General features: G+C 43.8%; 1 protein-coding gene and 1 non-coding gene across 2 annotated transcripts in view; one reads left to right on the plus strand and one right to left on the minus strand.

Annotated features, from left to right (window-relative positions):
• Window positions 1–17,615, plus strand: part of LOC126176774 (troponin C, isoallergen Bla g 6.0101-like) — a 60,721-nt gene that overhangs the window by 30,415 nt on the left and 12,691 nt on the right. Inside the window, exons 4-5 of the mRNA XM_049923944.1 lie at window positions 1,567–1,686; window positions 6,416–6,547. Of these exons, the coding sequence (XP_049779901.1) occupies window positions 1,567–1,686; window positions 6,416–6,547 (252 nt within the window). The remainder of the gene's footprint in view (window positions 1–1,566; window positions 1,687–6,415; window positions 6,548–17,615) is intronic.
• Trnas-cga (transfer RNA serine (anticodon CGA)) lies at window positions 16,686–16,759 on the minus strand. Its single transcript has one exon. It is a non-coding gene; the product is annotated as a tRNA-Ser (tRNA).

A 17,615-nucleotide genomic window follows, 5' to 3' on the forward strand; every position in this document is an offset into this window, starting at 1 on the left:
TGTGCATTTGTTCCAATCGTACTTGATGGACTTCCTGACTGTTAAATTCGGTAGAAAACCAAGAAAAATATATTATTTCTCTGATGGAGCACCAGCTCATTATAAAAATAGGAAGAACTCTATCAACCTGTGCCATCGTGGAGAAGATTTCCAAACTGAAGCTGAATGGCATTTTTCAGCCACCTCGCACGGGAAGGGAGCTAGTTATGGTGTTGGTGGAACAGTTAATCGACTTGCAGCTCGAGCAAGTCTGCAACGGCCATACAGTGATCAAATAATGACAACAAAACAACTATATATGTTTGCCAAGGATAACATAGAAGGAATGAACTTCAAGTATCCTACTAAAGAAGATCACAAAAATGAAGAAATGAAACTTATGGAGAGATTTGAGAAATGCTGCAAAATCGTAGGGACACAAAAACTTCACACTTTTATTCCTTTTAGCAAGGACAAAATAATAACAAAAGTGTATTCAAACTCTGATGAGAGTAAAATTGAACTGGTGACAGTTTCGGACCGTCACCATCTTTTACATTTCCGAGTCGTCCAGACATTCTTTCCATAAGCAGTAGGGAAGTAGTGGCAATCATGAACCCTCAAACTGCTACAGGGCGAACATATGTTATCCAGTGCAGAAATGTTGATGTGCAACACACTGATTCGTTCGAAGTATGAACAAGTGCACTAATAGGATGCCTATTTGTGAATAATAGTAATTACTAAACGAATTTAGGTCTAATCTCAGGTATTCATCTTTCTGTGTTTTTTTAAAATATTTTTTTAAGTTTTCATTTTGTATTTATTAATTAGAGAAGCGTAAAACATTTGTTATTTTGTCAATTGTAAGTTATTTTTAATTTCCACATTTTACAACAACATACAGCTGGTGACAAGTAGGCCTAATATCTAAAATAAATTAGTTTTTACGAATTTTTAGAGCGCCACCCTTAACGTAAAATTGCTTTTGATAGTGATCCCATGCTCATCCCAAGTTGAAACTTTCAGAATATGTAGATGTAAAGTGTATCTTTCACATATATTTTTTAGAGACTTTTAAAAATGCACTTTTTCAAAATTCGATAAATTCAACAATGTTGTTTTTTCAACAATTTGTGTATATATATTAAATTAATGATGTTTGGTGTCATATAAAAGCTCTTTGAAAGAGCTTTCCAATGAGGTAAATTTTATTGTTCTAGCTTAATTAGAACATGAGTTATAAAGAAAACAACATTGTTCCGCGAGTCAAAAATTTGTCATCTTTTCAATTTTTGAAGGTCCATTACTCGGTAACTTTTCGTCAGAAAAATGTGAAAAAATTAATTTGTCATGTGTCATGATTTATGAGTAATATATGCATACTTAATTTCAAAAAAATCTGAGAGGGTCAGGTTGTAGCACTTGTTGATTTGACATGGAATTGCCCATCTGTAGCATCACCCCTGCTTACCCGCTAGCCAACCAATGTTTACATTCCAGTAACACACACACGCGCGGCTGCATGATTTGCTGGTCTCGCCTTAGCTAGAGTAACCTCTCAAATGCTGCCTCCTGTGGTTGCAGGCTTGGGCCAGCTGGGCTTCGACGAGTTCGTGATCCTGGCGGCCAGGTTCCTGGTGGAGGAGGACGCGGAGGCGATGCAAGAGGAGCTGCGGGAGGCCTTCCGCCTGTACGACAAGGAGGGTGCGTTGTGGACCGCAGCGGCGCGCCCACCCTCAGGAATCAACCCTAGTTTATTTTCCATGTGCAGACACTGTGTTCAAAGACTGCATTCAAATGCAAAACAAAGGGACAATTGAAGAGCTTACTTCAATAGTGGTACAAGACCATTTTTGTTCATTTTGAGATACAGAGTCCTAAAGTTAAATGAGCGCTGAAACACCTGCAATTGAGATACCAGAAATATTCAAGCATATGGCTTCTCGTTAGAGATGAACCTTTCCTTCTGTTTGTTTGGATCATTAATTTCAGAAGCATTATAGGCAGAAAAGTGGAGGTAACGGACTTGCGCCACTATTGAAATAAGCACTTCAATTAATTACTGAAATATTGTGCGGAAGTCAGACAAAAGTGACTTGTTGTTTGGTACATTAGACTTTAAGTAAATCAATTACTAAATCCATTGTATGTACACTGAGGAGCCAATGAAACTGGTACAGATGTCTAAAATCGTGTAGGGCCCCAGAAAGCTGGCAGAAGTGCCGCAACATGACACGTCATGGACTCGACTAATGTCTGAAGTAGTACTGGAGGGAATAAATACCATGAATTCTGCAGGACTGTCCATAAACCCGTTAAACATCCCCTTAGAAAAATTTATGAATTACAGTGCTGATAAACCTCTTACGCCATTTGATTTTCAAACAGCTGAGCAGAACTGAGCGTACTCAGACATTTCTCTCTTTACTTATTCTGATCAACACTAAACTGACACACAATATTTTTAGCTCAACGCAATCTGACTTTCAATAATCCCTACAAAATAATGGCCCTGACTAACAATAACCTATACCTTTCATGAATCACTTATCTCACAAAAATCTTCGTTACTCGAACTACTGCAATACAGCCAGCGCCAATACTGCCAGCTAAATTGATAGAGAACAAACAATGTATTTACCTTAATAATACTCAAAAGTCATAATAAATATATCAGTTCATGGCATCCAGTATTATAAATTTACTCTTTCTGATGGACACACGTCCAGATCGTCCGCTCCCAAAATTCTGCCATCTCTCTCCCCACATCCACCACTGCTGGCGGCTCACCTCCAACTACGCAACGCTACGCACTGTTCACATCCAACTGCCGAACACTACAATAGCGAATATTCCAACAATGCCAACCGGCCACAGACTGCACACAGCAGAGCCAGTGATTTTCATACAGAGCGATGCGTGACATTAACCAACATAAAATCCTAAACAGCCTACTTACACTCTGAAGAGTTGGAGGGAGTGGAGATCTCTTCTGAACAGCACGTTGCAAGGCATCCCAGATATGCTCAATACTGTCATGTCTGGCTTGTTTCGTGGCCAGCGGAAGTGTTTATACTCAGAAGAGTAAAAAATGTGGAAATTTGTAGTAAGGGCTTATGGGATCAAACTGCTGAGGTCCTAACTTTTACGCTAAGGACAACACACACACCCATGCCCGAGGGAGGACTCGATCTTCCGACGGGGAGGGGGGGGGGGGGGCGGTACGTGGACCGTGACAAGACGCCACAGACCGCGCGGCTCTCAGGAGTGTGTTCCTGGAGCCTCTCTGTAGCAATTCTGGACGTGTCAGGTGTCGCGTTGTCCTGCTGGAATTGCCCAAGTCCATCGGAACGCGCAATGGACATGAATGGATGCAGGTGATCAGACAGGATGCTTCAGTACGTGTCACCTGTCGTAGTCTTATCTACACGTATCAGGGGTCCCATATCACTTAAATTGCACGCGCCCTGCGCCATTACAGAGCCTCCACCAACAGGAACAGTACCCTGCTGATATGCAGGGTCCATGAATTCATAAGGTTGTCTCCGTAGCCGTACACGTCCATCCCCTCGATTCAATTTGAAACGAGACTTGTTCAACCAGCCAACATGTATCCAGTCATCAACAGTCCAACGTCGGTGCTGACTGGCCCAGGCGAGGCGTATAGCTTCGTGTCGTGCAATCATCAAGTGAACACGAGTGGACTTTCGGCTCGTAATGCCGATTTCGATGATGTTTCGTCAAACGGCTCGCTCGCTGACACTTGTTGATGGCCCAGCACTGAAATCCTCAACAATTTGGGGAATGGTTGCACTTCCGTCACGTTGAACGATTCTCTTCAGTCGTCGTTGGTCCCGTTCTTGCAGGATCTTTCTGCGGCCGCAACGATGTCAGAGATTCGATGTTTTACCGGATTCCTGATGTTCACAGTAGAGTCGTGTAATGGTCGTACTGGAAAATCCCCACTTCATGTCTACCTGGGAGATGCTGTGTCCCATTGCTCATGCCCCGACTGTAACACCACGTTCAGACTCACTTAAATCTTGATAACCTGCCATTGTAGCAGCAGTAACCGATCTAAAATCTGCGCCATACACTTGTCTTATATAGGCGTTTCCGACCGCAGTGCTGCATTCTGCCTGTTTACTTATCTCTGAGTTTGAATACGCATGTCTATACCAGTGTCTTTGGCACTTCAGTGTGTAAGATACATGAAAATGATTTAGTTTGATGTATTGTCTGTTGGCTTCTGTCTCGCGATCTTCGGACGATGTTTAACGATTTTTCTACTGTTTAGCCAGCACGAGTGGCCCTCATTGTCAGAGGTCCACGCTCCACTGCCGGTGGCAGACTGTTGATGGGCGATGAACCTTTGACAATGCCAGCGACTCGTGCTGGCAAAATCAGAGCACTACACTCCGACTAAAATCTTCCTGAGAATGTAGTATGCTATTTTCGAACATCTCTTGTCAGTTGTAGAATCAAATACTCGAAAACAGGATACAAAAAAGTGGCACCTTGTACCACCAAGAGATGACCTTTTATATGTGGTCTTTTAATTTCTCTTCGATTTTTGCAAACAGTATTTATTACTTTCATTACAAACGCAATGCATATTAGCTTAATCTACAATAAAAAATCAGCCAAAATTTAAAGACGGCTCTACTGCCATTCTACTTTCCCATGTGATGAAAGAAGGTAATCTGTAAATTAATTTCGGGCTTCTTTGATTGTGGTGGTCGATTATATACGTTTAGGGGTTGCAGTGGTACATCTGTTTTGGACCGTCAGTCTTTGCGCCATTCTCCTTTTCGACACTGACATTTTCTTGCCGGTAATGAGCACACTAAACTTCTGCAAGTTATAGAAAAACTTCCAGCAGCTAGCCAGTTCGGCAAGTACTTGTAGCAAGAAGCTTACGAAAGTTACTTCTGCAAGTTGACGATTTTTGCGTGAAGTCGGCTTGCCGGGGGTGTTTCTACGCTACACAACTTTTCTGAAGTAGTTTTTGCAAGCGATTTTCTGAAGTTTACTTGCTATTGGACACACGCATTTAGTTAAACAGTTCGATGCTTAAACATCGACGATCTACAGGGTGAAGAGTATGAAAACCGACAAACTCTTGGGAGGTTGTAGGGGACATCAAAACAAATATTTTTCCCTAATGTCATTTTTTCCTATTAGGATTATTTAAACCGGCGGCGGCCGTATTACGCTCTTCAGTTGTTAAAGGGCGTATTACGCTCTTCAGTTGTAGGCAGTTGCTGTCCACCAGTGTAGTAGTGCATTGTCTCTGTTTACGAATGGAGCGATACACCTGAAGTGAGTACACTGATATGGTTGGTGCGTACTACGTAGCGCACCACAACGGACGAGCTGCACAGCGGGTTTATCAACAACAATATCCTAATCGCCGTATCCCGCATCATACGACTTTTGCTGCTGTGTACCAACGTCTGCGTGAGACCGGGTTACTCAGCAGATTACCTGGACAGGGACGCCGTCGCACGGTAAAAACGCTGCAATGTGAGGAAGTTGTCTTGCAGCATGTGGAGAGGGATCCTTCAATCATCACTCGTGCAATTGCACGTAACATGGGGACGAATCAGACGAATGTAAGAACAGTCCTTCGAGAGCAATTGTTACGTCCCATTTCACTTACAGCGTGTCCACAACCTGGAACCAGTTGATTGTCCACCCAGAGCACAGTTTTCGCAGTGGTACCTGGAACAGTGTGAAATGCACCCTACATTTCCATCTTCTGTGTTGTTTACCGAGGAAGCAACGTTCGAGCATGATGGAGTCTTCAACATGCACAATTTGAATGTTTGGAGTGAGGGGAGCCCACATGTCACAGTTACTAGCGCTCATGAAGTGTGGTTCTTTGTTAATGTGTGGGCCGTTGTTGTTGGGGACTGTTTAATTGGGCCGTATCTGCTACATTGGCCGTTAAATGGCAGGCACTATTGGAATTTTCTTGCCAGAGCATTGCCAAAATTGCTGGAAAACGTCCCGCTCCCTACAAGACAACGTATGTGGTTCCAACATCACGGGGAGCCGCCACATTTCAGTCATCGTGAGCGTCGATTCCTGGACCGACGGTTCCCAGAAAAGTGGATTGGCAGAGGAAGAGTGTTTGTTGGTTTAATTAATTTGCCGCCAGAGAAATCTTCCTCTGCCGGTTTAGATACTCCTCATAGTCCCCTACAACCTCCCAGCTTTTGTCGCTTTAAATACTTTTCACCCTGAATAGTAGTAACTCTTGGTAGGCAGGTAAAGTACCCATCGCCACGTGCTGTTACTGAGATTTGCTGAACAAAGTTGTTGATGCAGGAAATACTATCAGAACGGCCCATCAAGTTACACGCAGTGCATTTCCCAGTACTCCTACGCATCGCCGTGTCCCGTCGTCACAGAGTCCTTTTGTTTGCAGGTAACGGCTACATCACGACCGGAGTGTTGAGGGAGATCCTGCGAGAGCTGGATGACAAGATCACGCAGGAAGAGCTCGACATGATGATCGAGGAAATCGATACGGACGGGTCCGGGACCGTTGATTTCGAAGGTATGGACCTTTGCGCCATTATCAAAGTACTTACAGGAAGTTTAACGTCCATTTTGGCGATTATCATTCTGGCATTTAGGAAAATGTTAAAAATCCAATAGAGATGATGATGATGGTAATAATATTCCGTTCTGAATAACGGTGTAAAGTTGTGTTCCAGAAAACTGGTTGCACCCTTTTTTTCCTCTACGCATTGTTTTGCCTGGATCATACTTCACTCACTCCAGTACGTCTGTATTTGTCTTCACACACATTTTCCATTACAGACCAATTTATTCCTATCTAACTGACGGAAAACTATGTTTATAAGGATCGTAAAGTTGGAAAATTGCTTAATTACTGCAATATTAGTAATTTCGAAGTAGTATTATACAATTTTCTGTTGTCTCAGGAGGATAACTTTACGACAGTTTGTGCTTGTTTTTTACAGTCACAGGACCTCTCTGCAATAGTGCGAATTTATACATCTACGTCTACATAGATACTCCTCAAGCCACCGTAGAGTGCGTGGCGGAGGGTATCCTGTACCAATACTTCTCATTTCCTTTCCTGTTCCACTCGCAAATAGAGCGAGGGAAAACGATTGTCTTTATGCCTCCGAATGAACCCTAAATTGCCGTGTCTTACCTCTGTGGAGCTTACGCGCAATGTACGTTGGCGGCAGTACAATCAGTAGGTAAGCTTCAAATACCGGTTCTATAAATTTTCTCAAAATTGTTCTTCTCCAGAGATTCCCGTCTGAGTTCCTGAAGCATCTCCGTAACACTTACGTGTTGTTCGAACCTACCGGTAACAAATCTACCAGCCCGCCTCTGAATTGCTTTGATCATCAATCCGACCTGGTGCGGGTCCCAAACGCTCGAGTAGTATTCAATAATAGGTAGTACCAGCGACCTATATACGGTCACCTTTACAAATGAACAACACTTTCCTGCCGGCTGGTGTGGCCGTGCGGTTAAAGGCGCTTCAGTCTGGAACCGCGTGACCGCTCCGGTCGCAGGTTCGAATCCTGCCTCGGGCATGGATGTGTGTGATGTCCTTAGGTTAGTTAGGTTTAATTAGTTCTAAGTTCTAGGCGACTGATGACCTCAGAAGTTAAGTCGCATAGTGCTCAGAGCCATTTGAACCATTTTGCCAACACTTTCCTAAAATTCTCCCAATAAACCGAAGTCGAGTATTCGTCTTCCCTTCCACACTCTTCACATGCTCGTTGCATGTCACATCGCTTTGCAACGTTACGCCCAGATATTTAAACCACGTGACTGTGTCAAGTGGGACACTACTAATGCTGTATCCGAACATTACCGGTTTGTTTTTTTCTACTTAGCCGCATTAGCTCACATTTTCCGACATTTATAGCTAGATGCCATTAATCACACCAACTAAAACTTTTGCCTACGTCGTCTTGTAGCTTCCTACACTCACTCAACTTCGACACCTTACCGCACACCACACAGCACCATCAGCAAACATCCGCAGATTACTGCCCTCCCATTACGCCAAATCCTTGATGTCACATTTCCCTAGGGCATTCCTGACGGTATCCTTGTCTCTGATGAACATTCACCGTCGAGGACAAGTTACGTAGCCTTCGAGCCACTCATATCTGTGAACTTATTCGATATGCTCGTACCTTCGTTTAACAGTCTGGAAATGGGGCACCGTCTCAAATGCTTTCCGGAAATCTAGAAATATGAAAGTATGGTATCTTCCTGTTGCCATTCATCCATAGTTCGCAGCATATCATGTGGGAAAAGGGCAAGCTGAGTTTCGCATGAGCCACGCTTTCTAAAATCATGGTGATTCGTGGATATAAGCTTCTCAGTCTCAAGAAAATTTAGTATATTCGAACAGAGAATATGTTTAAGGACTCCGCTGCAAACCGAAGTTAATGATATTGGTCTGTAATTTTACGGGTCCGTTCTTTTACGCTTCTTATCTAGAGGAGTCACCTGCGCTTTCTTCCAGTCGCTTGTGGGGCTTTGTGTTGGGTGAGACATCCGTTATACATGCAAGCTAGGTAAGGGGCCAACGCCATAGCGTATTCTTTGTAAATCCGAATAGTCTGTCCGATGGTGGAACGCCGGTACGTTTGTACGATTCTCCTGTGTGAACGATTTTTTGAACGCGAAATTAAAAACTTCCGCTTTCGTTTTGCCATCTTCAACTGCCACACCAGCCTGGTCACCAAGGGACTGAATGGAAACCTTAGACCGGCTTAGTGATTTTACATAGAACCAGAATTTTCTCGTGTTCCCTGGCAGATCTTTTGCTAAGGTATGACGGTGGTAGTTGTATGCTTCGCGCATAGATCTTTTCACATACACACGAATCTCTGCTAACCTTCCCTTGGCGTCATTTGTTCAGTCCCTAATCCACGCTGACACTAGTTGATGATCCAGTATTGAAATCTACAGCAATGTGCGGAAGGGTTGCACTTTTGTCACGGTGAACGACTCTCTTCGGGCACTCTTTGGTACCGTTAGTGCAGGATCTTTTTCCGGCCGCAGCGTTGTCGGAGATTTGATGATTTACTGGATGCCTGATATTCACGGTAAACTTGTGAAATGGTCGTACGGAAAAATCTCCACTTCATCGCTACCTCGCAGATGCGGTACCCGATCGCTCGTGCACCGACTATAGCACCACTTTAAAAGTGACTTAAATCTTGATAACCTGCAATTGTAGCAGCAGTAACCGATCTAACAACTGTCCCAGACACTTGCTGTGGTATACAAGGTGGTTCATCTGAAGTTTCGGATGAGATTATCTCGAAAACTATACATCGGCTAAAAATAGTGGGTAAGACAAGTTCGTAGGCTCAAAGGGGGACATCAAATGATACTACACGTGACCCCCAGCCCCCTCCCCCTAGGGTGCGGCGGGGGGCAACTTTTAAACCTCCATTTTTTATTGCAGATTCAGTATACTGAGCCATAGTTCGCAGTTTGGCCACGGTAGCGCCACAGTCGGGTGAGTAATGCAATTGTGGAGAGTTCCCTCACATTTTAATATCATTCTGCCCCCTCCATCATAAACTGAGGCGGGTACGACACATTTTGTAAAAAAATAAAATATAGCTTAATTTGGCGTAATGAAAGAATTGGTGTACATTTTGCATCGATTTGATGCGTCCTTCTCGGATCATTCCAAATAAATAGGAGTTCTTCCCCAATTTTAATTTTTTTCTATTTTAGCGCCATCTGTCAATGATTTTAAAAAATGTTTCAGACAAAACTTGAATACTTTTTTATGGAGAATCCGAATTTACAATAAAAAATGGGGGTTTCCGTTTAAGATTTAAAAGTTGCCCCCTGCCCCACCCAAGGGGGTGGGGCTGTCGGTCACGTATAGTATCATTTGATGTTCGCCTTTGAGCTTACGATCTTGTCTTACCAACTATTTTTACCCAATGTATAGTTTTCGAGGTGGTTCATGGTGTGGGTTCCTGTAGTCATGTCCTAGTTCATGAACCACGGGCAACGTATGAGTGGCCAAGTAAGTGGTCCCGACAGTCGGGATACCAGTTACTTTGGAGTAAGGCTGGGCATCTCGGACATATTCTGAGTCGTGGTCACCTTTGTGCTCATACGGCAAAGACTACCAAATCCACCGGTTAGTCCCTCAGCCGTTAGGGGTAAAACCCAATGGGACTCGGGGCAAGTAAGGCTAGCAACCTGCTTCCCTGGTACTTTAAATATGATGCTGGCAACAATCAGAGCAAAATGCCTCGGACCTTTGGAGGTGACGGAGTCCCACCTCTAACTGACAAACCAGGGACTCCTAAAATACGACTTGGCAAGCATATGGTAATGAGATGGGGAGCTATTAATATCAATTGGGGCTACTCTGGGAAGAAGGTAGAGCTGGCAGAGGCTGCAAGTAAGATGGGGCTGGACGTTTTAGCTGTTAGTGACATTCGGGTAAGGGGTGAGAAAGGAGAGGAAGTGGGAGAATACAAGGTCTACCTGTCAGGAGTCAAAGCAGGAATAGCACAATGGGGTGTAGGGCTTTACACCAGGAAAGAAATGGAACCCAGCGTAGTTGCAATAAGGTATGTAAACGAACGACTGATGTGGATAGATTTGACAGTGTCTAGCAAGAAAATTAGGATTGTGTCAGTATATTCGCATTGTGAAGGGACAGATCAAGATAAGATGGATAGTTTTTATGAGGCACTCAGTGATGTAGTTGTTAGAGTAAAGGACAAGGACAGTGTTCTGCTCATGGGTGATTTTAACGCCAGGATTGGAAATCGAACAGAAGGGTATGAAAAGGTTATGGGTAAATTTGGGGAGGATATGGAGGCCAACAGGAACGGGAAACAACTCTTGGATTTCTGTGCCAGTATCGGCTTAGTAATCACAAACTCCTTTTTTAAACATAAGAACATTCACCGGTATACTTGGGAAGGCAGGGGAACCAGATCTGTCATTGACTATATAATAACAGATCAGGAATTCAGGAAGGCTGTGAGGGACACACGTGTATTCAGGGGATTCTTTGATGATACTGATCATTATTTAATCTGCAGTGAAATTGGGATTGTGAGGCCGAAAGTGCAGGAGGTCAGGTCCATATGTAGGAGGATAAGAGTGGAGAAACTTCAGGATAAGGAAATCAGGCACAAGTACATAACAGCGATCTCAGAAAGGTACCAGTTAGTTGAATGTAGTCAATTACAGTCATTGGAAAAGGAATGGACAAGGTACAGGGACACAGTACTAGAAGTGGCTAAAGAATGTCTTGGAACAGTAGTGTGTAAAAGTAGGATGAAGCAAACAGCTTGGTGGAATGATACAGTCATGGCAGCCTGTAAAAGGAAAAAGAAGGCGTATCAAAAATGGCTACATACCAGAACCCAGGTAGACAGAGAAAGTTATGTTGAAGAAAGAAACAAAGACAAACAGATAATTACAGCATCCAAGAAGAAATCGTGGGAAGACTTTGGAAACAGGTGGGAGACTATGGGTCAAGCTGCTGGAAAACCATTCTGGAGTGTAATTAGCAGTCTTCGAAAGGGAGGTAAGAAGGAAATGGCAAGTATTTTGGACAGGTCAGGAAAACTGCTGGTGAATCCTGTGGATGCCTTGGGCAGATGGAGGCAATATTTTGAAGAGTTGCTCAATGTAGGTGAAAATGCGATCAGTAATGTTTCAGATTTCGAGGTAGAATGGGATAGGAATGATGATGGAAGTAGGATCACATTTGAGGAAGTGGAAAAAATGGTCAATAGATTGCAGTGCAATAAAGCGGCTGGGGTGGATGAAATTAAGTCGGAACTCATCAAATACAGTGGAATGTCAGGTCTTAAATGGCTACACAGGATAATTGAAATGGCTGGGAGTCGGGACAGGTTCCATCAGACTGGACAAAAGCAGTAATCACACCAATCTTTAAACATGGAAACAGAAAAGATTGTAACAACTACAGAGGTATCTCTTTAATCAGCGTTGTGGGTAAAATCTTCTCAGGTATTGTTGAAAGGAAAGTGCGAGTATTAGTTGAGGACCAATTGGATGAAAATCAGTGTGGGTTTAGGCCTCTTAGAGGTTGTCAGGACCAGATCTTTAGCTTACGGCAAATAATGGAGAAGTGTTATGAGTGGAACAGGGAATTGTATCTATGCTTTATAGGTCTAGAAAAGGCATATGACCAGGTTCCTAGGAGGAAGTTATTGTCTGTTCTACAAGATTATGGAATAGGAGGCAAACTTTTGCAAGCAATTAAAGGTCTTTACATGGATAGTCAGGCAGCAGTTAGAGTTGACGGTAAATTGAGTTCATGGTTCAGAGTAGTTTCAGGGGTAAGACAAGGCTGCAACCTGTCTCCACTGTTGTTCATATTATTTATGGATCGTATGTTGAAAACAATAGACTGGCTGGGTGAGATTAAGATATGTGAACACAAAATAAGCAGTCTTGCATATGCGGATGACTTAGTTGTGATGGCAGATTCGATTGAAAGTTTGCAAAGTAATATTTCAGAGCTAGATCAGAAATGTAAGGACTATGGTATGAAGATTAGCATCTCCAAAACGAAAGTAATGTCAGTGGGAAAGAAATATTAACGGATTGAGTGCCAAATAGGAGGAACAAAGTTAGAACAGGTGGACGGTTTCAAGTACTTAGGATGCATATTCTCACAGGATGGAAAAATAGTGAAAGAACTGGAAGCGAGGTGTAGCAAAGCTAATGCAGTGAGCGCTCAGCTACAATCTACTCTCTTCTGCAAGAAGGAAGTCAGTACCGAGACTAAGTTATCTGTGCACCGTTCAATCTTTCGACCGAGTTTGTTGTATGGGAGCGAAAGCTGGGTGGATTCAGGTTATCTTATCAACAAGGTTGAGGTTACGGATATGAAAGTAGCTAGGATGATTGCAGGTACTAGTAGATGGGAACAATGGCAAGAGGGTGTCCACAATGAGGAAATCAAAGAAAAACTGGGAATGAACTCTATAGATGTAGCAGTCAGGGCGAACAGGCTTAGATGGTGGGGTCATGTTACACGCATGGGAGAAGCAAGGTTACCCAAGAGACTCATGGATTCAGCAGTAGAGGGTAGGAGGAGTCGGGGCAGACCGAGGAGAAGGTACCTGGATTCGGTTAAGAATGATTTTGAAGTAATAGGTTTAACATCAGATGAGGCACCAATGTTAGCACTGAATAGGGGATCATGGAGGAATTGTATAAGGGGGGCTATGCTCCAGACTGAACGCTGAAAGGCATAATCAGTCTTAAATGATGATGATGATGATGATAGTTTTCGAGATAATCTCATCCGAAACTTCAGATGGCGTTGCCGACCGCATCGCCCTATTCTGCCTGTTAAAAAAAAAAAAAAATGGTTGAAATAGCTCTGAGCACTACGGGACTTAACATCTGAGGTCATCAGTCCCCTAGAACTTAGAACTACTTAAACCTAACTAACCTAAGGACATCACGCACATCCATGCCCGAGGCAGGATTCGAACCTGTGACCGTAGCGGTTGCGCGGTTCCAGACTAAAGCGCCTAGAACCGCTCGGCCACTCTGGTCGGCCTGCCTGTTTACATATATCTGTATTTGAATACGCATATTATACCAGTTTATTTGGCGCTCTAGTGTATTTTAAACACTAAAAATAATAATCTGAGTACGGCTGTAAATCTTAGAGCATATACATTGTGGTTGTAATTAAATTTTCTCTACGTGAGAGGGTTTCCATGACAAACTAGTGATCGTAGGGCAATGAAACGTTTTGCAAACGTTTGCATGGACATGTGGAAGAGAAATAACGAATAAACCACTGAAAGAAACACATTTTAACTTTCACATGACAGGGTAACTGTTTAATTGTGTACCATCATTACGTTCGAAATTACAAACGTCGCTCAATGTGACGACCATCTTCATCCACGCCAGCCTGGAATTGCACTAGAGATAGTTGTATTGCTACCTGAAACAACAGTGGGCCTTGGAATACTCAGGTGTCGTGACACAGCCGGTGCACTGCTTTAAGTTCGCACATTGCGTCCAGCATTCTCAGCTATGGCAACAGTACGTCTCCAGTGACTTGTGGCGGAATTGGGCTACGGTCTCTCGTAGGAGCAGTTTCCAAATCACCGGTTAAGTCGAACTTCCGAATCGTGTTCTTCAAGCCCGGTGCCAAGAGAGGACCTCTTCGTATTCCTTTAATGTATCGATACTCGCGAAGAGGAGCACCACTATTGCTGTGGTAAAACAGCTGTACGAATAAAGCCCTGGTCACCTTGTCCAGACCCATGTTCACTGTCTGGTACTGTAATGCACAGTGGTAATTGTGTTTCAGCAGTACCAGTACCGGCGCCTAACGGCAAGTAGCGACTCTAACATTACTAACAACGCAAATGCTGCAGCGCACAATCTGGGTATGCAAGGGTAAATAGTTTTCAGTCTACACTGCCTCAAGTATCGAAAGTTGAATTATAACCACCCTGTACAATGGGCCTCGACAAGAACATGTTACCATATGTTACTAGAAGACGCGTGTCCTGAACTTTGTTGGCTCTCCGCTTCATCAAAAGAGGACGAAATACATTTTCCGAATTATTATTTCATAAGACTACCAGGCCAAGCTCTAGGTTAAAGTAATCTTAGACGTTATAACAGGGAAATAAAGTGTACTGTAATCAGAACTCCTGTAATAATAATAATAGTTTTGACGGCACTAAACTCCCCAGTTCGGAATCGATGCCTTCGCCAAATATGGCAAACATGACCATGGCTGGAAAATTTATTTTGCTTACTGATGCTAATGCGACGAGAGATGTCTCAAAACACAAAGCATCCACTGTCATAATACCGCCCGCCCTCTGTAGCCTCGAGGTGACATCGTTTTTTCTCTTGCGCTACATTATTTCAACGGCTACAGCCGTATGAGCGTGCTATATAAAGTAGTGCTAGGGAACCAGTTCCTCCTGCGAGAATTAGAGGGCGGTCCTCTCATAATACCTGCCAATAACAGTCACTCCTGCACCGGCTCGAGTCCCTGCCAACGGTTCTCGAAATTGCAGACGGCGACATTTACGTCTTCCATTTTGCTGGCGCTAAACGCATTCCTCGCAGGTTCGAGACGAGTTATGTGTGCCTACAGCAAATAACGCCAGGGCAGCACGAAAAACGTTTACATCGTCCGTGTTGAAACACGTCCGAATGACGTACTTGACAAATGTGGAGCATTTTACAGACTCGGCGTATAATTTTCCGTCGGGACAGATTGGGAACGTTGTACAGACAGCGCTAATATAATACAAAGAAGTGGACAGCGAAAGGCCCGTAAAGACCACATGTACACAAAACGTAGTAAACACACCTTTATGGAGAAAACCTTTTACTAAGTACTCATGCTCAAAACATAAGCTGTGATTGTTCTCGAGTGTTTAATGTTTCGCTTAAAAGTTCGTGGCCATTCAGTAAATGACTATAGCATAAAAGACGATGCTGAACTGAACAACTTTGGAACATATATTAACGTCTACAGATACGTGTTAAAAAAAATAGGTTGAATGTATTTCTTTAGCAGCAACTGCTGCCGCTACAATCATTTGATGTCATTTGTCCGATAGTCTGGCCGGTTGAGACAGGAAGTGTCAAGTTGGAACACTTTCAGACTTCTCAGTCAGCGTCCGGAGACGCTTGATTTCAAAACGGTTCAAATGGCTCTGAGCACTATAGGACTTAACATCTGAGGTCATCAGTCCCCTTGAACTTAGAATCATACTTAGGATCATTTAGTAATTGCGAAGGCGTTACGGAGATGATAGATAAACTCCAGTGGAAGACTCTGCAGGAGAGACGCTCAGTAGCTCGGTATGGGCTTTTGTTACAGTTTCGAGAACATACCTTCACCGAAGAGTCAGGCAGTATGTTGCTCCCTCCTACGTATATCTCGCGAAGAGACCATGAGGATAAAATCAGAGAGATTAGAGACCACACGGAAGCATACCGACAATCCTTCTTTCCACGAACAATACGAGACTGGAATAGAAGGGAGAACCGATAGAGGTACTCAGGGTACCCTCCGCCACACACCGTCAGGTGGCTTGCTGAGTATGGATGTAGATGTAGATGTAGATGTAGAACTACTTAAACCTAACTAACCTAAGAACATCACACAAATCCATGGCCGAAGCAGGATTCGAACCTGCGACGCTAGAGCAACGTTCTGTTCTACATCTACATCGATACTCCACAAGCCACCGTACGGTGCGTGGTGGAGGGTACCCTGTACCGCAACTTGTCATTTCCTTTCCAGTTGCACTTGCAAACAGAGCGAGGGAAAAACGACTGTCTGTATGCCGCCGTATGAGCCCAAATTTCTCGTATCTTAACATTCGTGCTCCTTACGCGCAGTGTATGTTGCCGGCATAGAATCATTTGGTTGTCAGCTTCAAATGCCGGTTCCCTAAATTTTCTCAAAAATGATTCTCGAAAAGAAGATCGCCCGCCATCCAGGGATTCCCATTTGAGTTCCCGAAGCAGCTCCGTAGCACTTCGACCCTACCGGTAACAAATCTAGCAGCCCGCCTCTGAACACCTTGACGTCTCCCTTCAATCCGACCTGGTAATGATCCCAAACACAAGAGCAGTATGAAACTTCCTGACAGATTAAAACTGTGTGCACCGACCGAGACTCGAACTCGGGACCTTTGCCTTTCGCGGGCAAGTGCTCTACCAACTGAGCTACCGAAGCACGACTCACGCCCGCTCCTCACAGCTTTACTTCTGCCAGTATCTCGTCTCCTACCTTCCAAACTTTACAGAAGCTCTCCTGCGAAACTTGCAGAACTAGCACTCCTGAAAGAAAGGATATAGCGGAGACATGGCTTAGCCACAGCCTGGGGGATGTTTCCAGAATGAGATTTTCACTCTGCAGCGGAGTGTGCGCTGATATGAAACTTCTGTTCTGCAAGGTTCGCAGAAGAGCTTCTGTAAAGTTTGGAAGGTAGGAGGCGAGATACTGGCAGAAGTAAAGCTGTGAGTACCGGGCGTGAGTCGTGCTTCGGTCGCTCAGATGGTAGAGCACTTTGCCCGCGAAAGGCAAAGGTCCCGAGTTCGAGTCTCGGTCGGGCACACAGTTTTAATCTGCCAGGAAGTTTCATATCAGCGCACACTCCGCTGCAGAGTGAAAATCTCATTCTGGACAAGAGCAGTACTCAGGAATAGGTCGTACTAACGTCCTATATGCGGTCTCCTTTACAGGTGAACCTCTCTCTCCTAAAATTCTCCCAGTAAAGCGAAGTCGACATTCGCCTTCCCTACCACAGTTCTCACACGCTCGTTCCATTTCGTATTGCTTTAAAACGATTTGTCCAAATATTTAAACGACTTGACCGTGTCTGGCGCGCATCGTGAATTTCGGACAACGCGAGGACAATATATCCTGTTTCAGCTTGCAAGAAAGTGCCAAATAAAGTCATCAAATGTTGAAATTGGTGTATAGCGATAATTCTGTAACTCTAAAGACTGTTTATGAGTGATATGAGCGATTTAAAATTGGAAATGAGCCGTTGGGAGACGAGCAACGTTCTTCGTACGTCCATAGTTGA

This window comes from Schistocerca cancellata, chromosome 3 (assembly GCF_023864275.1).
Source record: "Schistocerca cancellata isolate TAMUIC-IGC-003103 chromosome 3, iqSchCanc2.1, whole genome shotgun sequence".
In the NCBI taxonomy this organism is placed as follows: domain Eukaryota; kingdom Metazoa; phylum Arthropoda; class Insecta; order Orthoptera; family Acrididae; genus Schistocerca; species Schistocerca cancellata.